Source organism: Petromyzon marinus, unplaced genomic scaffold (genome assembly GCF_048934315.1).
Source record: "Petromyzon marinus isolate PM22_M1 ecotype Great Lakes invasive population unplaced genomic scaffold, UKy_Petmar_22M1.pri1.0 PM_G_Scaffold_32, whole genome shotgun sequence".
Taxonomy (NCBI): domain Eukaryota; kingdom Metazoa; phylum Chordata; class Hyperoartia; order Petromyzontiformes; family Petromyzontidae; genus Petromyzon; species Petromyzon marinus.
In genome coordinates this window covers 66,319-80,013 of record NW_027422895.1, presented here as the reverse complement: position 1 = coordinate 80,013, position 13,695 = coordinate 66,319, and the positions used below count along the sequence as shown (strand labels likewise).

At 51.7% G+C, this 13,695-nt stretch overlaps 1 protein-coding gene across 1 annotated transcript in view; it reads right to left on the bottom strand.

Annotated features, from left to right (window-relative positions):
* Positions 1-925: 925 nt before the first annotated feature.
* Positions 926-13,695, bottom strand: part of LOC142915486 (uncharacterized) — a 37,680-nt gene continuing 24,910 nt past the window's right edge. The window contains exons 2-3 of the mRNA XM_076061246.1: positions 1,314-2,161; positions 926-1,111 (exon numbers count right to left, since the gene is read on the bottom strand). Of these exons, the coding sequence (XP_075917361.1) occupies positions 926-1,111; positions 1,314-2,161 (1,034 nt within the window). The remainder of the gene's footprint in view (positions 1,112-1,313; positions 2,162-13,695) is intronic.

The following is a 13,695-nucleotide window of genomic DNA, read 5'->3' as shown; positions in this document are numbered from 1 at the left end:
TGTACGCCGTGCCGTGCAGCGGGCTGAGCGCGGCCAAATTGGCCCCCGCCCAGACGTCGTCACGGGAGGCCTTCAGCCAGTTGGCCTGTACCACCACCACGGCCGCTCCCCACAGGACGCAGCGCAGCAGCGCCACCTTCTGGCCGACCACCGCCGTGACCTGGCCGTCCGTGTCGACACCCACACGAGGGGTTGGGTGGGAAGACCACGCAGAGACCCATAGACTACTCATAGAGACCCATAGACTACGCATAGAGACCCATAGACTACTCATAGAGACCCATAAACTACTCACACAGACACCCATAGACTACTCACAAAGATCCATAGACTACTCACACAAAGACCCATAGACTACTCACACAGAGACCCATAGACTACTCGCACAGAGACCCATAGACTACTCGCATAGAGACCCATAGACTACTCACACAGAGACCCATAGACTACTCACACAGAGACCCATAGACTTCTCACGCAGAGACCCAAGACTACTCACACAGAGACCCATAGACTACTCACATAGAGACCCAGAGACTTCTCACGCAGAGACCCAAAGACTACTCATAGAGACCCATAGACCACTCACACAGAGACCCATAGACTAGTCACACAGAGACCCATAGACTACTCATGCAGAGACCCATAGACTACTCACGCAGAGACCCATAGATTACTCACGCAGAGACCCATAGACTACTCATAGAGACCCATAGACTCCTCACACAGAGACCCATAGACTACTCATAGAGACCCATAGACTACTCACACAGAGACCCATAGACTACTCACGCAGAGACCCATAGACTACTCACGCAGAGACCCATAGATTACTCACGCAGAGACCCATAGACCACTCATAGGGATCCACAAGACTACTCACACAGAGACCCACTTCACACGCACAAAAATACCTCTCACTCATTCACTCAGCCACCCACTCACCCACGGTGCTGTGTGGTGGAGGGACGGAGACACACGACAGTGGAGACCACTCCCCTGCCTTCCACCGTGGCAAGTCGGCTACCATTCTCACGCGGACGCAGTACTCATCCTCCCGTCCCGGCAGAAGCATCATTTGGTGTTGGTACCGGCATCCGATGAAGCGCTCCTGGCAGTAAGCATCATCATCATCAGTAGTAGCAGCAGTAGTAGCAGCAACAGCATCATCATCAGTAGTAGTAGCATCATCAGTAGTAGTGTCATTGGTAGTATCATCATCATCAGTAGCAGCATCACCACCCACCCACCCAACCACACACATCTCCCGCCACAACCTCCCGACCCCCGTCACAACTCCGGCAACCTCTCACCGTGCGTCGAACGCCGCCTCTTGTCGAGATGTCAACCTGATGGTGGAACTCCACGTCGTGGGACACCAGCGTCCTCAACCCACGCCCAACGGAGACCAACAACGACAGCTTCCACACCTCCGGCTCTCCGTCAACCGCCGCCTCCAACTCCCCAGCCTCCCCAGGACCACCGTCGTCGAGGTTGTCGCCATCGACCTCGACGTCGTCGTCACGGCGGTCATCATCACCGCCGTCATGGCCATCGTCATCACCGCCGTCATCGTCATCACCGCCGTCACGGCCATCATCGTCGTCGTCACGGCCATCGTCATCACCGCCGTCACGGCCATCGTCATCACCGTCGTCACGGCCATCGTCATCACCGCCGTCACGGCCATCGTAATCACCGCCGTCACGGTCATCATCGTCGTCGTCATGGCCATCGTCATCACCGCCGTCACGGCCATCGTCATCACCGCCGTCACGGTCATCATCATCGTCGTCATGGCCATCGTCATCACCGCCGTCACGGCCATTGTCATCACCGCCGTCACGGCCATCATCGTCGCCGTCACGGCCATCGTCATCACCGCCGTCACGGCCATTGTCATCACCGCCGTCACGGCGGTCGTCATCGTCGTCGTCACGGACATCGTCATCGTCGTCGAAGTCGTCGCCATCGACCTCAACGTTATAGTCACGGCGGTCATCATCACCGCCGTCACGGACATCGTCATCGTCGTTGTCTTCATCGTCACCCACAACACCGCAGTCCTCATCCTCCTCCTCCTCCTCACCACCACCATCGCCCTCCTTCCCCAGCGTCAGTTTGTCGAGCCTCAGGGTGAACGACGGAGCGCTGAGCACAGCTGAGACACGGGAGAGGGGGTGTCATGGCGAGGGATGTTTGTGTGATCTCCCCCTGTCCTACAGAGTGTGTGGAGTTTGTGTGATCTCCCCCTGTCCTACAGAGTGAGTGAGTGAAGTTTGTGTGATCTCCCCCTGTTCTACAGAGTGAGTGGAGTTTGTGTGATCTCCCCCTGTCCTACAGAGTGAGTGTGAGTGGAGTTTGTGTGATCTCCCCCTGTCCTACAGAGTGTGTGGATTTTTTGCGATCTCCCCCTGTTCTACAGAGTGTGTGGAGTTTGTGTGATCTCCCCCTGTCCTACAGAGTGAGTGGAGTTTGTGTGATCTCCCCCTGTTCTACAGAGTGTGTGAGGGGAGTTTGTGTGATCTCCCCCTGTTCTACAGAGTGAGTGGAGTTTGTGTGATCTCCCCCTGTTCTACAGAGTGTGTGAGTGGAGTTTGTGTGATCTCCCCCTGTTCTACAGAGTGAGTGGAGTTTGTGTGATCTCCCCCTGTCCTACAGAGTGTGTGGAGTTTGTGTGATCTCCCCCTGTCCTACAGAGTGAGTGGAGTTTGTGTGATCTCCCCCTGTCCTACAGAGTGTGTGAGTGGAGTTTGTGTGATCTCCCCCTGTCCTACAGTGAGTGAGTGGAGTTTGTGTGATCTCCCCCTGTTCTACAGAGTGAGTGTGTGGAGTTTGTGTGATCTCCCCCTGTTTTACAGAATGAGTGGAGTTTGTGTGATCTCCCCCTGTCCTACAGAGTGAGTGAGTGGAGTTTGTGTGATCTCCCCCTGTCCTACAGAGTGTGTGGAGTTTGTGTGATATCCCCCTGTACTACAGAGTGAGTTGAGTTTGTGTGATCTCCCCCTGTCCTACAGAGTGAGTGAGTGGAGTTTGTGTGATCTCCCCCTGTTCTACAGAGTGAGTGGAGTTTGTGTGATCTCCCCCTGTCCTACAGAGTGAGTGTGAGTGGAGTTTGTGTGATCTCCCCCTGTCCTACAGAGTGTGTGGAGTTTGTGTGATCTCCCCCTGTTCTACAGAGTGTGTGGAGTTTGTGTGATCTCCCCCTGTCCTACAGAGTGAGTGGAGTTTGTGTGATCTCCCCCTGTTCTACAGAGTGTGTGAGGGGAGTTTGTGTGATCTCCCCCTGTTCTACAGAGTGAGTGGAGTTTGTGTGATCTCCCCCTGTTCTACAGAGTGTGTGAGTGGAGTTTGTGTGATCTCCCCCTGTTCTACAGAGTGAGTGGAGTTTGTGTGATCTCCCCCTGTCCTACAGAGTGTGTGGAGTTTGTGTGATCTCCCCCTGTCCTACAGAGTGAGTGGAGTTTGTGTGATCTCCCTCTGTCCTACAGAGTGTGTGAGTGGAGTTTGTGTGATCTCCCCCTGTCCTACAGTGAGTGAGTGGAGTTTGTGTGATCTCCCCCTGTTCTACAGAGTGAGTGTGTGGAGTTTGTGTGATCTCCCCCTGTTTTACAGAGTGAGTGTAGTTTGTGTGATCTCCCCCTGTCCTACAGAGTGAGTGAGTGGAGTTTGTGTGATCTCCCCCTGTCCTACAGAGTGTGTGGAGTTTGTGTCATATCCCCCTGTACTACAGAGTGAGTTGAGTTTGTGTGATCTCCCCCTGTCCTACAGAGTGAGTGAGTGGAGTTTGTGTGATCTCCCCCTGTCCTACAGAGCGTGTGGAGTTTGTGTGATCTCCCCCTGTCCTACAGAATGTGGGGAGTTTGTGTGATCTCCCCCTGTCCTACAGAGTGAGTGGAGTTTGTGTGATCTCCCCCTGTCCTACAGAGTGTGTGAGTGGAGTTTGTGTGATCTCCCCCTGTTCTACAGAGTGAGTGGAGTTTGTGTGATCTCCCCCTGTCCTACAGAGTGAGTGGAGTTTGTGTGATCTCCCCCTGTCCTACAGAGTGTGTGAGTGGAGTTTGTGTGATCTCCCCCTGTTCTACAGAGTGAGTGGAGTTTGTGTGATCTCCCCCTGTCCTACAGAGTGAGTGGAGTTTGTGTGATCTCCCCCTGTCCTACAGAGTGAGTGGAGTTTGTGTGATCTCCCCCTGTCCTACAGAGTGAGTTGAGTTTGTGTGATCTCCCCCTGTTCTACAGAGTGAGTCTGTGGAGTTTGTGTGATCTCCCCCTGTTTTACAGAGTGAGTGGAGTTTGTGTGATCTCCCCCTGTCCTACAGAGTGAGTGAGTGGAGTTTGTGTGGTCTCCCCCTGTCCTACAGAGTGAGTGTGTGGAGTTTGTGTGATCTCCCCCTGTTCTACAGAGTGTGTGGAGTTTGTGTGATCTCCCCCTGTCCTACAGAGTGAGTGGAGTTTGTGTGATCTCCCCCTGTTCTACAGAGTGTGTGAGGGGAGTTTGTGTGATCTCCCCCTGTTCTACAGAGTGAGTGGAGTTTGTGTGATCTCCCCCTGTTCTACAGAGTGTGTGAGTGGAGTTTGTGTGATCTCCCCCTGTTCTACAGAGTGAGTGGAGTTTGTGTGATCTCCCCCTGTCCTACAGGGTGTGTGGAGTTTGTGTGATCTCCCCCTGTCCTACAGAGTGAGTGGAGTTTGTGTGATCTCCCCCTGTCCTACAGAGTGTGTGAGTGGAGTTTGTGTGATCTCCCCCTGTCCTACAGTGAGTGAGTGGAGTTTGTGTGATCTCCCCCTGTTCTACAGAGTGAGTGTGTGGAGTTTGTGTGATCTCCCCCTGTTTTACAGAGTGAGTGGAGTTTGTGTGATCTCCCCCTGTCCTACAGAGTGAGTGAGTGGAGTTTGTGTGATCTCCCCCTGTCCTACAGAGTGTGTGGAGTTTGTGTGATATCCCCCTGTACTACAGAGTGAGTTGAGTTTGTGTGATCTCCCCCTGTCCTACAGAGTGAGTGAGTGGAGTTTGTGTGATCTCCCCCTGTTCTACAGAGTGAGTGGAGTTTGTGTGATCTCCCCCTGTCCTACAGAGTGACTGTGAGTGGAGTTTGTGTGATCTCCCCCTGTCCTACAGAGTGTGTGGAGTTTGTGTGATCTCCCCCTGTTCTACAGAGTGTGTGGAGTTTGTGTGATCTCCCCCTGTCCTACAGAGTGAGTGGAGTTTGTGTGATCTCCCCCTGTTCTACAGAGTGTGTGAGGGGAGTTTGTGTGATCTCCCCCTGTTCTACAGAGTGAGTGGAGTTTGTGTGATCTCCCCCTGTTCTACAGAGTGTGTGAGTGGAGTTTGTGTGATCTCCCCCTGTTCTACAGAGTGAGTGGAGTTTGTGTGATCTCCCCCTGTCCTACAGAGTGTGTGGAGTTTGTGTGATCTCCCCCTGTCCTACAGAGTGAGTGGAGTTTGTGTGATCTCCCCCTGTCCTACAGAGTGTGTGAGTGGAGTTTGTGTGATCTCCCCCTGTCCTACAGTGAGTGAGTGGAGTTTGTGTGATCTCCCCCTGTTCTACAGAGTGAGTGTGTGGAGTTTGTGTGATCTCCCCCTGTTTTACAGAGTGAGTGGAGTTTGTGTGATCTCCCCCTGTCCTACAGAGTGAGTGAGTGGAGTTTGTGTGATCTCCCCCTGTCCTACAGAGTGTGTGGAGTTTGTGTCATATCCCCCTGTACTACAGAGTGAGTTGAGTTTGTGTGATCTCCCCCTGTCCTACAGAGTGAGTGAGTGGAGTTTGTGTGATCTCCCCCTGTCCTACAGAGCGTGTGGAGTTTGTGTGATCTCCCCCTGTCCTACAGAATGTGGGGAGTTTGTGTGATCTCCCCCTGTCCTACAGAGTGAGTGGAGTTTGTGTGATCTCCCCCTGTCCTACAGAGTGTGTGAGTGGAGTTTGTGTGATCTCCCCCTGTTCTACAGAGTGAGTGGAGTTTGTGTGATCTCCCCCTGTCCTACAGAGTGAGTGGAGTTTGTGTGATCTCCCCCTGTCCTACAGAGTGTGTGAGTGGAGTTTGTGTGATCTCTCCCTGTTCTACAGAGTGAGTGGAGTTTGTGTGATCTCCCCCTGTCCTACAGAGTGAGTGGAGTTTGTGTGATCTCCCCCTGTCCTACAGAGTGAGTGGAGTTTGTGTGATCTCCCCCTGTCCTACAGAGTGAGTGGAGTTTGTGTGATCTCCCCCTGTTCTACAGAGTGAGTGTGTGGAGTTTGTGTGATCTCCCCCTGTTTTACAGAGTGAGTGGAGTTTGTGTGATCTCCCCCTGTCCTACAGAGTGAGTGAGTGGAGTTTGTGTGATCTCCCCCTGTCCGACAGAGTGAGTGAGTGGAGTTTGTGTGATCTCCCCCTGTCCTACAGAGTGAGTGAGTGGAGTTTGTGTGATCTCCCCCTGTCCTACAGAGTGAGTGAAGTTTGTGTGATCTCCTCCTGTTCTACAGAGTGAGTGGAGTTTGTGTGATCTCCTCCCTGTCCTACAGAGTGAGTGAGTGGAGTTTGTGTGATCTCCCCCTGTCCTACAGAGTGTGTGGAGTTTGTGTGATCTCCCCCTGTTCTACAGAGTGTGGGGAGTTTGTGTGATCTCCCCCTGTCCTACAGAGTGAGTGGAGTTTGTGTGATCTCCCCCTGTCCTACAGAGTGTGTGAGTGGAGTTTGTGTGATCTCCCCCTGTCCTACAGAGTGTGTGAGTGGAGTTTGTGTGATCTCCCCTTGTTCTACAGAGTGAGTGGAGTTTGTGTGATCTCCCCCTGTTCTACAGAGTGTGTGAGGGGAGTTTGTGTGATCTCCCCCTGTTCTACAGAGTGAGTGGAGTTTGTGTGATCTCCCCCTGTTCTACAGAGTGTGTGAGTGGAGTTTGTGTGATCTCCCCCTGTTCTACAGAGTGAGTGGAGTTTGTGTGATCTCCCCCTGTCCTACAGAGTGTGTGGAGTTTGTGTGATCTCCCCCTGTCCTACAGAGTGAGTGGAGTTTGTGTGATCTCCCCCTGTCCTACAGAGTGTGTGAGTGGAGTTTGTGTGATCTCCCCCTGTCCTACAGTGAGTGAGTGGAGTTTGTGTGATCTCCCCCTGTTCTACAGAGTGAGTGTGTGGAGTTTGTGTGATCTCCCCCTGTTTTACAGAGTGAGTGGAGTTTGTGTGATCTCCCCCTGTCCTACAGAGTGAGTGAGTGGAGTTTGTGTGATCTCCCCCTGTCCTACAGAGTGTGTGGAGTTTGTGTCATATCCCCCTGTACTACAGAGTGATTTGAGTTTGTGTGATCTCCCCCTGTCCTACAGAGTGAGTGAGTGGAGTTTGTGTGATCTCCCCCTGTCCTACAGAGCGTGTGGAGTTTGTGTGATCTCCCCCTGTCCTACAGAATGTGGGGAGTTTGTGTGATCTCCCCCTGTCCTACAGAGTGAGTGGAGTTTGTGTGATCTCCCCCTGTCCTACAGAGTGTGTGAGTGGAGTTTGTGTGATCTCCCCCTGTTCTACAGAGTGAGTGGAGTTTGTGTGATCTCCCCCTGTCCTACAGAGTGAGTGGAGTTTGTGTGATCTCCCACTGTCCTACAGAGTGTGTGAGTGGAGTTTGTGTGATCTCCCCCTGTTCTACAGAGTGAGTGGAGTTTGTGTGATCTCCCCCTGTCCTACAGAGTGAGTGGAGTTTGTGTGATCTCCCCCTGTCCTACAGAGTGAGTGGAGTTTGTGTGATCTCCCCCTGTCCTACAGAGTGAGTGGAGTTTGTGTGATCTCCCCCTGTTCTACAGAGTGAGTGTGTGGAGTTTGTGTGATCTCCCCCTGTTTTACAGAGTGAGTGGAGTTTGTGTGATCTCCCCCTGTCCTACAGAGTGAGTGAGTGGAGTTTGTGTGATCTCCCCCTGTCCTACAGAGTGAGTGAGTGGAGTTTGTGTGATCTCCCCCTGTCCTACAGAGTGAGTGAGTGGAGTTTGTGTGATCTCCCCCTGTCCTACAGAGTGAGTGGAGTTTGTGTGATCTCCTCCTGTTCTACAGAGTGAGTGGAGTTTGTGTGATCTCCTCCCTGTCCTACAGAGTGAGTGAGTGGAGTTTGTGTGATCTCCCCCTGTCCTACAGAGTGTGTGGAGTTTGTGTGATCTCCCCCTGTTCTACAGAGTGTGGGGAGTTTGTGTGATCTCCCCCTGTCCTACAGAGTGAGTGGAGTTTGTGTGATCTCCCCCTGTCCTACAGAGTGTGTGAGTGGAGTTTGTGTGATCTCCCCCTGTCCTACAGAGTGTGTGAGTGGAGTTTGTGTGATCTCCCCTTGTTCTACAGAGTGAGTGGAGTTTGTGTGATCTCCCCCTGTCCTACAGAGTGAGTGGAGTTTGTGTGATCTCCCCCTGTCCTACAGAGTGAGTGGAGTTTGTGTGATCTCCCCCTGTCCTACAGAGTGAGTGTAGTTTGTGTGATCTCCCCCTGTTCTACAGAGTGAGTGTGTGGAGTTTGTGTGATCTCCCCCTGTTTTACAGAGTGAGTGGAGTTTGTGTGATCTCCCCCTGTCCTACAGAGTGAGTGAGTGGAGTTTGTGTGATCTCCCCCTGTCCTACAGAGTGAATGAGTGGAGTTTGTGTGATCTCCCCCTGTCCTACAGAGTGAGTGAGTGGAGTTTGTGTGATCTCCCCCTGTCCTACAGAGTGAGTGGAGTTTGTGTGATCTCCTCCTGTTCTACAGAGTGAGTGGAGTTTGTGTGATCTCCCCCTGTCCTACAGAGTGAGTGAGTGGAGTTTGTGTGATCTCCCCCTGTCCTACAGAGTGAGTGGAGTTTGTGTGATCTCCCCCTGTTCTACAGTGAGTGAGTGGAGTTTGTATGATCTCCTCCTGTCCTACAGAGTGAGTAGAGTTTGTGTGATCTCTCCCTGTTCTACAGAAGGAGTGTGTGGAGTTTGTGTGATCTCCCCCTGTTTTACAGAGTGAGTGGAGTTTGTATGATCTCCCCCTGTACTACAGAGTGAATGAGTGGAGTTTGTGTGATCTCCCCCTGTACTACAGAGTGAGTGAGTGGAGTTTGTGTGATCTCTCCCTGTCCTACAGAGTGAGTGGAGTTTGTGTGATCTCCCCCTGTCCGACAGAGTGTGTGAGTGGAGTTTGTTTGATCTCCCCCTGTCCTACAGAGTGAATGAGTGGAGCTTGTGTGATCTCCCCTTGTCCTACAGAGTGAGTGGAGTTTGTGTGATCTCCCCCTGTCCTACAGAGTGAGTGAGTGAGTGGAGTTTGTGTGATCTCCCCCTGTCCTACAGAGTGAGTGGAGTTTGTGTGATCTCCCCCTGTCCTACAGAGTGAGTGGAGTTTGTGTGATCTCCCCCTGTTCTACAGAGTGAGTGGAGTTTGTGTGATCTCCCCCTGTTCTACAGAGTGAGTGGAGTTTGTGTGAGCTCCCCCTGTTCCACAGAGTGAGTGTGAGTGGAGTTTGTGTGATCTCCCCCTGTCCTACAGAGTGTGTGATTGGAGTTTTTATGATCTCCCCCTGTCCTACAGTGTGAGTGAGTGGAGTTTGTGTGATCTCCCCCTGTTCTACAGAGTGAGTGGAGTTTGTGTGATCTCCCCCTGTTCTACAGAGTGAGTGGAGTTTGTGTGATCTCCCCTTGTTCCACAGAGTGAGTGTGAGTGGAGTTTGTGTGATCTCCCTCTGTCCTACAGAGTGTGTGAGTGGAGTTTGTGTGATCTCCCCCTCTTCTACAGAGTGACTGGAGTTTGTGTGATCTCCCCCTTTACTACAGAGTGAGTGGAGTTTTTATGATCTCCCCCTGTTCTACAGATTGAGTGAGTGGAGTTTGTGTGATCTCCCCCTGTTCTACAGAGTGAGTGGAGTTTGTGTGATCTCCCCCTGTTCTACAGAGTGAGTGGAGTTTGTGTGATCTCCCCCTGTCCTACAGAGTGAGTGAGTGGAGTTTGTGTGATCTCTCCCTGTTCTACAGTGAGTGAGTGGAGTTTGTATGATCTGCCCCTGTTCTACAGAGTGTGTGAGTGGAGTTTGTATGATCTCCCCCTGTCCTACAGAGTGAGTGGAGTTTGTATGATCTCCCCCTGTCCTACAGAGTGAGTGGAGTTTGTGTGATCTCCCCCTGTTCTACAGAGTGAGTGTGTGGAGGTTGTGTGATCTCCCCCTGTTTTACAGAGTGGAGTTTGTATGATCTCCCCCTGTCCTACAGAGTGAGTGAGTGGAGTTTGTGTGATCTCCCCCTGTTCTACAGAATGAGTGAGTGGAGTTCGTGTGATCTCTCCCTGTTCTACAGAGTGAGTGGAGTTTGTGTGATCTCCCCCTGTCCTACAGAGTGAGTGAGTGAGTGGAGTTGGGTGATCTCCCCCTGTTCTACAGAGTGAGTGAGTGGAGTTTGTGTGATCTCCCCCTGTCCTACAGAGTGAGTGGAGTTTGTGTGATCTCCCCCTGTCCTACACAGCAAGTGAGTTGAGTTTGTGTGATCTCCCCCTGTCCTACAGAGTGAGTGGAGTTTGTGTGATCTCCCCCTGTCCTACAGAGTGAGTGAGTGAGTTGAGTTTGTATGATCTCCCCCTGTCCTACAGAGTGAGTGGAGTTAGTATGATCTCCCCCTGTCCTACAGAGTGAGTGGAGTTTGTGTGATCTCCCCCTGTTCCACAGAGTGAGTGTGAGTGGAGTTTGTGTGATCTCCCCCTGTCCTACAGAGTGTGTGATTGGAGTTTTTATGATCTCCCCCTGTCCTACAGTGTGAGTGAGTGGAGTTTGTGTGATCTCCCCCTGTTCTACAGAGTGAGTGGAGTTTGTGTGATCTCCCCCTGTTCTACAGAGTGAGTGGAGTTTGTGTGATCTCCCCTTGTTCCACAGAGTGAGTGTGAGTGGAGTTTGTGTGATCTCCCTCTGTCCTACAGAGTGTGTGAGTGGAGTTTGTGTGATCTCCCCCTGTTCTACAGAGTGACTGGAGTTTGTGTGATCTCCCCCTGTACTACAGAGTGAGTGGAGTTTGTATGATCTCCCCCTGTTCTACAGATTGAGTGAGTGGAGTTTGTGTGATCTCCCCCTGTTCTACAGAGTGAGTGGAGTTTGTGTGATCTCCCCCTGTTCTACAGAGTGAGTGGAGTTTGTGTGATCTCCCCCTGTCCTACAGAGTGAGTGAGTGGAGTTTGTGTGATCTCTCCCTGTTCTACAGTGAGTGAGTGGAGTTTGTATGATCTGCCCCTGTTCTACAGAGTGTGTGAGTGGAGTTTGTATGTTCTCCCCCTGTCCTACAGAGTGAGTGGAGTTTGTATGATCTCCCCCTGTCCTACAGAGTGAGTGGAGTTTGTGTGATCTCCCCCTGTTCTACAGAGTGAGTGTGTGGAGTTTGTGTGATCTCCCCTTGTTTTACAGAGTGGAGTTTGTATGATCTCCCCCTGTCCTACAGAGTGAGTGAGTGGAGTTTGTGTGATCTCCCCCTGTTCTACAGAGTGAGTGAGTGGAGTTTGTGTGATCTCCCCTGTTCTACAGTGTGAGTGGAGTTTGTGTGATCTCCCCCTGTCCTACACAGCAAGTGAGTTGAGTTTGTGTGATCTCCCCCTGTCCTACAGAGTGTGTGAGTGGAGTTTGTGTGATCTCCCCCTGTTCTACAGAGTGAGTGGAGTTTGTGTGATCTCCCCCTGTCCTACAGAGTGAGTGGAGTTTGTGTGATCTCCCCCTGTCCTACAGAGTGAGTGGAGTTTGTGTGATCTCCCCCTGTCCTACAGAGTGAGTGGAGTTTGTGTGATCTCCCCCTGTTCTACAGAGTGAGTGTGTGGAGTTTGTGTGATCTCCCCCTGTTTTACAGAGTGAGTGGAGTTTGTGTGATCTCCCCCTGTCCTACAGAGTGAGTGAGTGGAGTTTGTGTGATCTCCCCCTGTCCTACAGAGTGTGTGATTGGAGTTTTTATGATCTCCCCCTGTCCTACAGTGTGAGTGAGTGGAGTTTGTGTGATCTCCCCCTGTTCTACAGAGTGAGTGGAGTTTGTGTGATCTCCCCCTGTTCTACAGAGTGAGTGGAGTTTGTGTGATCTCCCCTTGTTCCACAGAGTGAGTGTGAGTGGAGTTTGTGTGATCTCCCTCTGTCCTACAGAGTGTGTGAGTGGAGTTTGTGTGATCTCCCCCTCTTCTACAGAGTGACTGGAGTTTGTGTGATCTCCCCCTGTACTACAGAGTGAGTGGAGTTTGTATGATCTCCCCCTGTTCTACAGATTGAGTGAGTGGAGTTTGTGTGATCTCCCCCTGTTCTACAGAGTGAGTGGAGTTTGTGTGATCTCCCCCTGTTCTACAGAGTGAGTGGAGTTTGTGTGATCTCCCCCTGTTCTACAGAGTGACTGGAGTTTGTGTGATCTCCCCCTGTACTACAGAGTGAGTGGAGTTTGTATGATCTCCCCCTGTTCTACAGATTGAGTGAGTGGAGTTTGTGTGATCTCCCCCTGTTCTACAGAGTGAGTGGAGTTTGTGTGATCTCCCCCTGTTCTACAGAGTGAGTGGAGTTTGTGTGATCTCCCCCTGTCCTACAGAGTGAGTGAGTGGAGTTTGTGTGATCTCTCCCTGTTCTACAGTGAGTGAGTGGAGTTTGTATGATCTGCCCCTGTTCTACAGAGTGTGTGAGTGGAGTTTGTATGTTCTCCCCCTGTCCTACAGAGTGAGTGGAGTTTGTATGATCTCCCCCTGTCCTACAGAGTGAGTGGAGTTTGTGTGATCTCCCCCTGTTCTACAGAGTGAGTGTGTGGAGTTTGTGTGATCTCCCCTTGTTTTACAGAGTGGAGTTTGTATGATCTCCCCCTGTCCTACAGAGTGAGTGAGTGGAGTTTGTGTGATCTCCCCCTGTTCTACAGAGTGAGTGAGTGGAGTTTGTGTGATCTCCCCTGTTCTACAGTGTGAGTGGAGTTTGTGTGATCTCCCCCTGTCCTACACAGCAAGTGAGTTGAGTTTGTGTGATCTCCCCCTGTCCTACAGAGTGTGTGAGTGGAGTTTGTGTGATCTCCCCCTGTTCTACAGAGTGAGTGGAGTTTGTGTGATCTCCCCCTGTCCTACAGAGTGAGTGGAGTTTGTGTGATCTCCCCCTGTCCTACAGAGTGAGTGGAGTTTGTGTGATCTCCCCCTGTCCTACAGAGTGAGTGGAGTTTGTGTGATCTCCCCCTGTTCTACAGAGTGAGTGTGTGGAGTTTGTGTGATCTCCCCCTGTTTTACAGAGTGAGTGGAGTTTGTGTGATCTCCCCCTGTCCTACAGAGTGAGTGAGTGGAGTTTGTGTGATCTCCCCCTGTCCTACAGAGTGTGTGATTGGAGTTTTTATGATCTCCCCCTGTCCTACAGTGTGAGTGAGTGGAGTTTGTGTGATCTCCCCCTGTTCTACAGAGTGAGTGGAGTTTGTGTGATCTCCCCCTGTTCTACAGAGTGAGTGGAGTTTGTGTGATCTCCCCTTGTTCCACAGAGTGAGTGTGAGTGGAGTTTGTGTGATCTCCCTCTGTCCTACAGAGTGTGTGAGTGGAGTTTGTGTGATCTCCCCCTCTTCTACAGAGTGACTGGAGTTTGTGTGATCTCCCCCTGTACTACAGAGTGAGTGGAGTTTGTATGATCTCCCCCTGTTCTACAGATTGAGTGAGTGGAGTTTGTGTGATCTCCCCCTGTTCTACAGAGTGAGTGGAGTTTGTGTGATCTCCCCCTGTTCTACAGAGTGAGTGGAGTTTGTGTGATCTCCCCCTGTCCTACAGAGTGAGTGAGTGGAGTTTG